Raw genomic sequence first — 12,067 nt, forward strand, 5'->3', positions numbered from 1 at the left:
GGTTAGACTTGGTATGTTGATTTGGGTGTAGGGAACAGGTAGATATGTTGATTAGGGTGTAGGGAACAGGTAGGTATGTTGATTAGGGTGTAGGGAACAGGTAGATATGTTGATTAGGGTGTAGGGAACAGGTAGGTGGCAGGTCAGACTTGGTATGTTGATTTGGGTGTAGGGAACAGGTAGATATGTTGATTAGGGTGTAGGGAACAGGTAGATATGTTGATTAGGGTGTAGGGAACAGGTAGATATGTTGATTAGGGTGTAGGGAACAGGTAGATATGTTGATTAGGGTGTAGGGAACAGGTAGATATGTTGATTAGGGTGTAGGGAACAGGTAGATATGTTGATTAGGGCATAGGGAACAGGTAGGTATATTGATTAGGGTGTAGGGAACAGGTAGGTATGTTGATTAGGGTGTAGGGAACAGGTAGGTATGTTGATTAGGGTGTAGGGAACAGGTAGATATGTTGATGGTTGAACAGTAATTTTATGTGATAATGAAACGCTCAAAATATGCAAAAGTTAAAAGAAACTTATAATCTTTTTTTGCAATTAAAAAGCTCGTTTAAATTACAGGCAACCCCTGTCTTGTGCCAGTCAGGCTATATCCGGCTTTTCTGCACGGCGGAGAAACTAATTTATAGAATAGCCCCACCAACCAACTAACCAACCCCTCTACCCCCCACACCCACCCCACCCCCCATATTCTTCTAATGGTCCGTGAGGCATGTGAGTCCGTGAGGCATGTGATCAGCATGAACGGGATGATGGTGAAAGACTCATTTTCCAAAACCAAAGGGAACCAAGAGACCCATCCACATACTTAGTAAATTTGAGTCATTTCAGTTCTTTATATTATTCTATATTCAATGAGAAAGAACTTGTTAATTCCCCCCCCCCCCCCCATCGTGATATTGACGGAGTATTGCTAAAAGCAGCTTTAAACAGTATCTACTCACTCACTTGTGGCACAGTGCATCAGTACATTGATTTGTGACAGCTCTAGTCATATCTAGTTCAGCTTTAGAGACCTCCTTATTCATGTTGTTGATGTAATCTGATGCGTTTCTTGTTGTTGTCAGAGCACCTGTAGCCAGCCATGAGCCAGGACACCAGCTCTGGGGCCATGCCGGACGACGGGTGGCCAGGCCAGTTGCTTCACCAGGCAGCACTGTTTGACAATGTCGGCTTGTTGAGGTCGTTGTTAGAGGGTGATGAGCTCAGCAACATCAATGTCTGTGACCGCATGGGCCGCAGCGTTGTCTACACTGCTGTCAGCAACAACAGCCTCAAGTGCCTCAAACTCCTGCTGTCAAATGGAGGTACATGTTCAGAGCTACAGATAAGCAGCGTATTTGCGTAAAACGCCCCCCCAAACTATTCAAAACCCAATTACTTTCAATTAACTTGCCTACAGAAACGCATCCATTAAATGGAAAACTCAAATATTTGAAAACAGCACACGTAAATACCCAATGAAGCTTTTTCAGCATGCATACAATGGATCTAGTTTCCAAAACCCAATTACGAGCTAATTTACTTTCCAAGTCAAGCCTATGTTTAGAACCCAATTAAAATAGAAACCTTCGAGTAAAAACTCAATTGCTCAAAAATGATCTGGACCTCCGCATGTTTTATCACTGAATGAGTTCTCCCTATGGCAGGGTAATGTTTCGGCAGGACAGTACTACACCTGCAGCAAGGCTTCTTGAATAAGTGTGGGTGTCACAGTCGACTAAGGAGCTGCAATTCACTATGCAGAGTTAAGTCCCTTGGGCATTCCAGAAACCTATGACTGTGGGTTTGAATCCATTTGCCCTGATTATGTTTGTAGGTTTGTCAGCAGCAGACTCCCATGCTCGTGGGCTTCACCTTAGTGGTAAACATCTGACAACTGCTTCCTTTCTTGGGATTTCATCCCACAGTAAGCTGACGTGTCGTGATATAACTGGAATACTGTTAAAAGCGGCATTAAACCAAACTCACTCGCCCAATCACCCACCCTTGAATAAGCCCAAATAATGACATCAGCTTGGCAGTTAGACATCCTTCCCATATACACAATATCATTTAAAACTATGTTTATAACAAACACCCTTACACTGCTTACAGCGAACTGACTGATATAACGAACTGTTTTGGGGTCCCATCTATTTGCTGTATATATGCTGCATATATGCTGTATATATGCTGTATATATGCTTATGACGAACTACAGTTATAGCAAATTAAAATAAGTTCCCTTAGTGATCCCTTAGAGTTTGTTATAACTGTAGTTTACTGTATATAATATACAAATTAATATTGAGTCTCTGAACAGCTGACAGGAAAATATTATCTTAAAGATTCATTTTGTTACAAATTTTGTGGGCAATTGCTAGATCCGATGAAAGAATTTCTTTGAGTCAGTACAGAAACAATAATTAAATACTAAGCTCATATCCTAAATATAATAAATCAAAGTTTGGGACCATTATTAACCAATATTTTGTTACCTCCAGTCTTCTAAACATTGGCAGATGGCTCATGTTGTAGTTCTGTCTTTCAGCCAACCCAAACATAGCTGCTGGTGAGAGGTACAACAGAATGGTGAGTTGTGTGGTCCACAGTATGGTTTCTTCATCTTCTTTTCTCTTAACATGGTCAATATTTGCATTATTCCAGGAAATGTGTATTTTTGTTAACATGTTGAACGCAGGCCAGTGTTATCCATGTTAAAATGTGGCATGGTATCTCAGTGGGCTGGCATTATAACACTGGCGTTAGTTCGGCCTAGTACAAGCAGCCCCATACACACATTTCTATATAATCTTGAACGCGATGGTAAACCCCATTTCACCTCACGCAAACCTTCCTAGCTCGTGGTGCTAGGGGTAGCAACATGCATCATAACCAAATCTCACAGACATTGCAGTTTATTTACTTGTTTAGCCATGTTAACTACAGTCAAGTTTTGTTAATCCAACAATCGCCTTTATCCGACAATTATTATGGGAACCAATTAAATCAGTGCTATTTAGACCTGTTAACCTCACAATTTGCACTCCGACTCAGACACACCTAATTTGAAACAAATTACCAAAATCCCTCATTAATCAGCCTCGTTAATTCTCTGACACAGTCATCTGTCCATGAGTCCACATCCAGTTGGTATCATTATCTAGGGTGTAGTTGTCCAAATTTGGATCACGAACGTTCATACTACTTAATTTCTTTTAACCGACATACCCGTCAATCCGACATAATCATATGCAACCAACCATGTTGGATTAATGGGACTGGACTGTATTGCAAAATGAAACACTATATAACCAGAATTAAAGGCTTCACTGCCAAAGAAGAAAGATTATGCTCCAACTTAAAAAGAGATAGATTCTGTGTGTCTTTCCCCCGTCAGTAGGGGTGCATATTATATACGAGTGTGTTATACATGAATAAATATGGTAACTGTTAGTCCTTTTAGGTGTTTCCAACTCTGTAACAATTTGTACTATTTCAGTCCCCACTGCATAGTGCCATCTGTGACAACAAGGAAGATGCAGTTCGGATTTTACTGATAAATAATGCTGACCTTGAACTTGTGGACATGTCTGGATTGACCCCTGTGGAAGTGGCCAGGAGCGTAAATAACCGAATCCTCATCTCCCTCATCGAGGCTGAAGTTGGTGAGTTCACATCTTATACATGTTATAGCAACAGAGAAAATAGTGAACAATTGACTTCACTTTGTGTGAGTTCACATCTTATACATGTTATAGCAACAGAGAAAATAGTGAACAATTGACTTCACTTTGTGTGTTTACATCTTATACATGTTATAGCAACAGAGAAAATAGTGAACAATTGACTTCACTTTGTGTGTTTACATCTTATACATGTTATAGCAACAGAGAAAATAGTGAACAATTGACTTCACTTTGTGTGAGTTCTTTGGGGAATGAACCTTAATAGACTGGAGTTCATACTGTATGAACGTTATGGCTAGCAATGACATTCATACAACTTTACAGCCTCACTCTCTAGAGGTTCATACTGTGTGAACATCGTAGCTAGCAATGACATTCATACAACATTACAGCCTTACTCTCTGGAGATTCATACTGTATGAGCGTTGTGATACTCACTCTTTCATACAGTATGAACGTCGTAGCTAGCAATGACGTTCATACAACATTACAGCCTCACTCTCTGGAGGTTCATACAGTATGAACATCGTAGCTATCAATGACATTCATACAACGTTACAGCCTCACTCTCTGGAGGTTCATACTGTGTGAACATCGTAGCTAGCAATGACATTCATACAACGTTACAGCCTCACTCTCTGGAGGTTCATACTGTATGAACATCGTAGCTAGCAATGACATTCATACAACGTTACAGCCTCACTCTCTGGAGGTTCATACTGTATGAACATCGTAGCTAGCAATGACATTCATACAACTTTACAGCCTCACTCTCTGGAAGTTCATACTGTGTGAACATCGTAGCTAGCAATGACATTCATACAACGTTACAGCCTCACTCTCTGGAGGTTCATACTGTGTGAACATCGTAGCTAGCAATGACATTCATACAACATTACAGCCTCACTCTCTGGAGGTTCATACTGTGTGAACATCGTAGCTAGCAATGACATTCATACAACGTTACAGCCTCACTCTCTGGAGGTTCATACCTTGTGAACATCGTAGCTAGCAATGAAATTCATACAACGTTACAGCCTCACTCTCTGGAGGTTCATACTATGTGAACATCGTAGCTAGCAATGACATTCATACAACTTTACAGCCTCACTCTCTGAAGGTTCATACTGTGTGAACATCGTAGCTAGCAATGACATTCATACAACTTTACAGCCTCACTCTCTGGAGGTTCATACTGTGTAAACATCGTAGCTAGCAATGACATTCATACAACATTACAGCCTTACTCTCTGGAGATTCATACTGTATGAGCGTTGTGATACTCACTCTTTCATACAGTATGAACGTCGTAGCTAGCAATGATGTTCATACAACATTACAGCCTCACTCCCTGGAGGTTCATACTGTATGAACATCGTAGCTAGCAATGACATTCATACAACGTTACAGCCTCACTCTCTGGAGGTTCATACTGTGTGAACGTTGTAGCTAGCAATGAAATTCATACAACGTTACAGCCTCACTCTCTGGAGGTTCATACTATGTGAACATCGTAGCTAGCAATGACATTCATACAACTTTACAGCCTCACTCTCTGAAGGTTCATACTGTGTGAACATCGTAGCTAGCAATGACATTCATACAACGTTACAGCCTCACTCTCTGGAGGTTCATACTGTATGAACATCGTAGCTAGCAATGACATTCATACAACATTACAGCCTCACCCTCTGGAGGTTCATACTGTGTGAACATCGTAGCTAGCAATGACATTCATACAACGTTACAGCCTCACTCTCTGGGGGTTCATACTGTATGAACATCGTAGCTAGCAATGATGTTCATACAACATTACAGCCTCACTCCCTGGAGGTTCATACTGTATGAACATCGTAGCTAGCAATGACATTCATACAACGTTACAGCGTCACTCTCTGGAGGTTCATACTGTGTGAACGTTGTAGCTAGCAATGACATTCATACAACGTTACAGCCTCACTCTCTGGAGGTTCATACCTTGTGAACATCGTAGCTAGCAATGACATTCATACAACATTACAGCCTCACTCTCTGGAGGTTCATGCTGTGTGAACATCGTAGCTAGCAATGACATTCATACAACATTACAGCCTCACTCTCTGGAGGTTCATACTGTGTGAACATCGTAGCTAGCAATGACATTCATACAACGTTAAAGCCTCACTCTCTGGAGGTTCATACTGTATGAACGTCGTAGCTAGCAATGATGTTCATTCAACATTACAGCCTCACTCCCTGGAGGTTCATACTGTATGAACATCGTAGCTAGCAATGACATTCATACAACGTTACAGCCTCACTCTCTGGAGGTTCATACTGTGTGAACGTTGTAGCTAGCAATGACATTCATACAACGTTACAGCCTCACTCTCTGGAGGTCCATACTGTGTGAAGATCGTAGCTAGCAATGACATTCATACAACGTTACAGCCTCACTCTCTGGAGGTCCATACTGTGTGAAGATCGTAGCTAGCAATGACATTCATACAACGTTACAGCCTCACTCTCTGGAGATTCATACTGTGTGAACATCGTAGCTAGCAATGACATTCATACAACGTTACAGCCTCACTCTCTGGGGGTTCATACTGTATGAACATCGTAGCTAGCAATGACATTCATACAACTTTACAGCCTCACTCTCTGGAAGTTCATATTATGTGAACATCGTAGCTAGCAATGACATTCATACAACGTTAAAGCGTCACTCTCTGGAGGTTCATACTGTATGAACATCGTAGCTAGCAATGACATTCATACAACGTTACAGCCTCACTCTCTGGAGGTTCATACTGTGTGAACGTCGTAGCTAGCAATGACATTCATACAACATAACCACCTCACTCTCTGTAGGTTCTTACTCCGATGAACTCACACAAAGTGAAAGGGCATCAACTTAGCCATGTTAGCATCAACAGATATTTTCCAAGTCTTTTCATGTTTGTAATCAAGGTGATTTGATGCACTTCACGATGTAAGACCCATTTTATTACAATAGATCGTCTTCACACTGCCAGGAAATGCAAGTAATATGAGAGGTGGAATCTGATTGGTCAATAGGAGGGACATAGAAGAGACATAATAATAATAGACGTAATAGAAATGTAATAATAATGGATGTAATAGAAACTGGTGGCACTAAGATAGAGCCCAGAAATTCCAGCCTAGATCGGCCATGGTGGAAACTGGACTTGTACAGTCAGTTACCTCCCTTGCTTCGAGAAGATGATGTCCTGGAGGAACATATTTACTCTAGTATGTGTGACTTCACATGTTTACACTGATAGGCATACAATAACTAGCTGTTTGTCAGGAATATATTGTAATAGATGCAACACACTCAGATTAGTATTGTAATGGTTTCAACAGTGTTGGAATAATATTGTGATAGTTGCTGGACTGTTTAATAAATATCAAAATTTGTGTCTGACTAATCCTCACTTGTCTACACAACAACGATCTTTGAACACACTTAATGCCTGTATGTTTTATTTACCATACTACATCACTAATCCCTGTGTTATGTGTAATTCATTACATGTCACACAGTCGTCAGTGATCTGGGATTGTACTAATATTGAATAGTTGCAACACATTTGGGACCATTTTGTAATAGTTGCAATACTTTTGGGATATTATAATTGTTGCAACACTGTAGGAATAATATTGTAATGGCTGCAACACTGTAGGAATAATATTGTAATAGTTACAACACTGTAGGAATAATATTGTAATGGCTGCAACACTGTAGGAATAATATTGTAATGGCTGCAACACTGTAGGAATAATATTGTAATGGCTGCAACACTGTAGGAATAATATTGTAATGGCTGCAACACTGTAGGAATAATATTGTAATGGCTGCACCACTGTAGGAATAATATTGTAATGGCTACAACACTGTAGGAATAATATTGTAATGGCTGCAACACTGTAGAAATAATATTGTTATGACTGCAACACTGTAGGAATAATATTGTAATAGTTGCAACACTGTAGGAATAATAGTTTTAAGACCCAGTCCAATTTAGACAACCCTGGTATTTGTTTGTTTTGTTTATTGTTTAACGCCGCACTCAACAACATTCAAGCTATGTAACTGCGGTCTGTAAATAATCAAGTCTGGACCAGACAGTCCAGCAATTGACATCATGAGCATCAATCCTCTCAATTAGGATACAATGACATGCATCAACCAAGGTGAGCCTGACCACCCGTTAGTCGCTTCTTACGACAAGCATAGTCGCCTTGTTTAGCAAGCATGTGTTGCTGAAGACCATGTGACAAGCAATAGTGCTCTGGACCTCTTCCAATACATCGGGCAGGGCCTGGATTGTTCTTATCAGGTGTCAATTAAATGATTTGAAAATATTATTAACAGATCTACAGCAGCTGTGACACAATAACAATGTTATCAATATCATATCTAGTATCTATAAGCAGGGATCGAGTAAACATAGTAATATTAGTTTTCAGTATCAGCTAAAGCCCTTATCCATTCTCATGTTTTATACAGTGTGTAATTGAAGACCATGGGTGGGGTGATATTGGACACATCAGACACAACAGGGGTGATATGGAGGCTGAATAACCATGTCAGATATACTGATAACAGGCAAGTCGATGTACCCCACTTGTAAGATCAGTGTTCGACACACCAACTTTGAGTAGGTCATGGTGTGGGTCAAAGGTCACCAGATATTACCCAGGTATGTGTGACCTCCTTTTGGTCCTGTCCGGCACTGACATGGCAGGATCAGATGCCCTGGTAATTCAACCTTTCAATGCTTCTGTCATGAGCAGTTTAAATTGTCAAATATAGTGTTTAGTTCTAGGGATGTAGTGATGCTGTGTACCCTTGATATACAGCTTGTTTGGCTGAAAGCTGAGATCATGTTACGACAGGATGAGGAGACATTTCAGTTCTCATCTGTATCATATATATCTCACATTGTGTCTGTGGTGTCGCTCTTCACTGTGTTCAGGGGGATCCACATACCATGGTACCTCACAGTTATACCAGGCTTAAAAAAAACAGTAAGTCAAAACAATATAGCACAATGTTAAACATACTTATCTTGTAACTTTCTTGAGGATTGACATTAATCAGTAGATATCAAACATTTCTTTGTGTTGGTTAAAGACTTCATATTTTAGAGATACATACCAGTCTGTTCATCAATGTGTAAGGGTGATCAGGTAGCCTAGTGGTTTAAGCGTTCGCTTGTTACGCCGAAAACCTGGGTTCGATTCCCCACATGGGTACAATGTGTGAAGCCCATTGCTGGTGTCCCCTGCCATGATATTGCTGGAATATTGCTAAAAGAGGCATAAAACCATACTCACTCACTCACTCACTCACTCACTCATTGATGCATCAACAATTTTCAATGTTTTGTTAATTCAACATCAGTGAAAAATATGATTGGTTTGCTGTGACAAAATCATTATCACCATTTCTTCAGCTAGTACGTGATAAATCTGCATTAAACTTCGAGTACATCTCAGTAGAATACATCTCAGTAGAGTACATCTCAGTAGAATACATCTCAGTAGAATACATCTCAGTAGAGTACATCTCAGTAGAATACATCTCAGTTGAGTACATCTCAGTAGAATACATCTCAGTAGAATACATCTCAGTAGAGTACATCTCAGTAGAATACATCTCAGTTGAGTACATCTCAGTAGAGTACATCTCAGTAGAGTACATCTCAGTTGAATACATCTCAGTAGAATACATCTCAGTAGAATACATCTCAGTAGAGTACATCTCAGTTGAATACATCTCAGTAGAATACATCTCAGTAGAATATATCTCAGTAGAGTTCATCCCAGTAGAGTACATCTCAGTAGAATACATCTCAGTAGAATATATCTCAGTAGAATACATTTCAGTAGAGAACATCTCAGTAGAATACATCTCAGTAGAGTGCATCTCAGAGTGCATCTCAGTAGAATTCATCTCAGTAGAGTACATCTCAGTAGAATGCATCTTAGTAGAGTACATCTCAGTAGAGTACATCTCAGAGTGCATCTCAGTAGAATTCATCTCAGTAGAGTACATCTCAGTAGAGTACATCTCAGTAGAATTCATCTTAGTAGAATACATCTCAGTAGAGTACATCTCAGTAGAATGCATCTCAGTAGAATACATCTCAGTAGAGTGCATCTCAGAGTGCATCTCAGTAGAATTCATCTCAGTAGAGTACATCTCAGTAGAATGCATCTTAGTAGAGTACATCTCAGTAGAGTACATCTCAGAGTGCATCTCAGTAGAATTCATCTCAGTAGAGTACATCTCAGTAGAGTACATCTCAGTAGAGTACATCTCAGTAGAATACATCTCAGTAGAGTACATCTCAGTAGAGTACATCTCAGTAGAGTACATCTCAGTGTGTTATGTCACCTCCTCTATTGGTGTTTATTTACTCACGTGACTTTCTTAGGCCATGTGCTGGTGAAACATAATAGCAGAAGGAAGTAGTTTTCATGTGACAGTACTGTGTAATTTGATATGCACGCTTTTTGTGGGATGGATCTCGTCTCTGTGGGAAACATGTTGTAAGGCAAATATGACATGGCATTGAACCGACTTGTCATGTGATGGGTTTCATGATTGAACAATTGTGTTTATCTGTTATTTACAACTTTTTTCCTGACATACTGGTTGATGAGCTGATTGCATTTGAAATTTTGTAATATCTAAGAGTTACCATGGTTACAGACATACAAAGTAACTTGTCGATGTTCTGGTTGATAAGTGGCCTTTATGAAATTGTTTTATTGAATAAGGAAATGAGGGCACTACTCTGCAACAAATATATATTACATAGAAAGAATATTTCATCTGCATCCATCATTCAACCTTTCTTTCTGTCCTACTGAGTAGTGTTTAATCCAGATGGTTAAACAAGTTGTAATGAAAATAAATTGATCCCCAAACATATTTGCTGATCTCTTAAAGGCATGGTCAGTTGGGTAACATAAAATAAAATTAAGACTAAATTAATTTTTCCCCTTCAAATATCAACCTGTGGACATAAGCCTTAGTCTTGCAGCACAACTGGGCCTCATCTGTGGAATAATCTTCCTTTTCATATCAGACTTTCAAAACTTTGGAATCGTTTAAATCACAATTCAAGACACATTTTTTCCGTGATAACTCAAAAGGACCACTAATTTTAGTTCATAATAAAAAAACGTAGTTCGTTATAAGCATGTATACAGCATATATACAACAAATGTCTGGGACTAAGACATAAGTCATTGTATCAGTCAGTTTGTTATAAGTGTGTTCATTATAAATGTAGTTTACTGTAAAGTGATTGTTATTGTTCAGCTGTCATGCTTTTAGCATTCACCCAGTGTATGGAGGCTAGCGCAATAGAAGTACACATTATTATAATGGTTAACTATTGGCCTTTTCGTTCCCCAATACTCGCCAAGTGATTAACTAATACTGGCCTTAAGGTAACCTATTACTGGCCTAATGATTAGCTAATACTGGCCTGAAGATTGACTAATACTAGCCTGAAGATTAACTAATACTGGTATAATGATTAACTAATCCTGGCCTAATCATTAACTTATGCTGGCCTAATGAGTTTGTTTTGGTCTAGTTTCTCCTATCAAAGACAAGCTGGTCCCTTGTCTGATGGTGACAATGTTCCACATGACACTAGAGGACGGTGATATATATAGCTCACTGTGGGCTATTCCTAGAACATCACGCATGACAACATACTTCACAGTATTCACATAGCTGGCTGTGGTGGAAAGACAAGTGAATGTGTCATAGCACAGGCGTATGACACAGGGTGTCACATGATGTGGTGAAGTCACTAAAACTGGGCTTATTCCCAGTACAGGGTGTCACATGATGTGGTGTAGTCACTAACACTGGGCTTATGCCCAGTACAGGGTGTCACATGATGTGGTGTAGTCACTAAAACTGGGCTTATTCCCAGTACAGGGTGTCACATGATGTGGTGAAGTCACTAAAACTGGGCTTATTCCCAGTACAGGGTGTCACATGATGTGGTGTAGTCACTAACACTGGGCTTATTCCCAGAACAGGGTGTCACATGATATGGTGTAGTCACTAACACTGGGCTTATTCCAGTACCATGTGATGTGGTGAAGTCACCAACACTGGGCTTATTCCCAGTACAGGGTGTCACATGATGTGATGTAGTCACTAACACTGGGCTTATTCCCAGTACAGGGTGTCACATGATGTGGTGAAGTCACTAAAACTGCGCTTATTCTCAGTACATGGTGTCACATGATTTGGTGAAGTCACTAACACTGGGCTTATTCCCAGTACTGGGTGTCACATGAAGTGATGTAGTCACTAACACTGGGCTTATTCCCAGTAC

The 12,067-nt window shown here is 39.9% G+C and overlaps 1 protein-coding gene across 1 annotated transcript in view; it reads left to right on the forward strand.

Moving 5' to 3' along the window:
* Positions 1-1,088: 1,088 nt before the first annotated feature.
* The window catches only part of LOC139469483 (leucine-rich repeat serine/threonine-protein kinase 1-like), a 48,094-nt gene continuing 37,115 nt past the window's right edge, over positions 1,089-12,067 (forward strand). Inside the window, exons 1-3 of the mRNA XM_071251666.1 lie at positions 1,089-1,322; positions 2,549-2,589; positions 3,500-3,665. Coding sequence (XP_071107767.1) covers positions 1,100-1,322; positions 2,549-2,589; positions 3,500-3,665 — 430 coding nt within the window. The 5' untranslated portion in view covers positions 1,089-1,099. The remainder of the gene's footprint in view (positions 1,323-2,548; positions 2,590-3,499; positions 3,666-12,067) is intronic.

This window comes from Haliotis cracherodii, unplaced genomic scaffold (genome assembly GCF_022045235.1).
Source record: "Haliotis cracherodii isolate W230 unplaced genomic scaffold, xgHalCrac1.p SCAF_2, whole genome shotgun sequence".
Lineage (NCBI taxonomy): Eukaryota > Metazoa > Mollusca > Gastropoda > Lepetellida > Haliotidae > Haliotis > Haliotis cracherodii.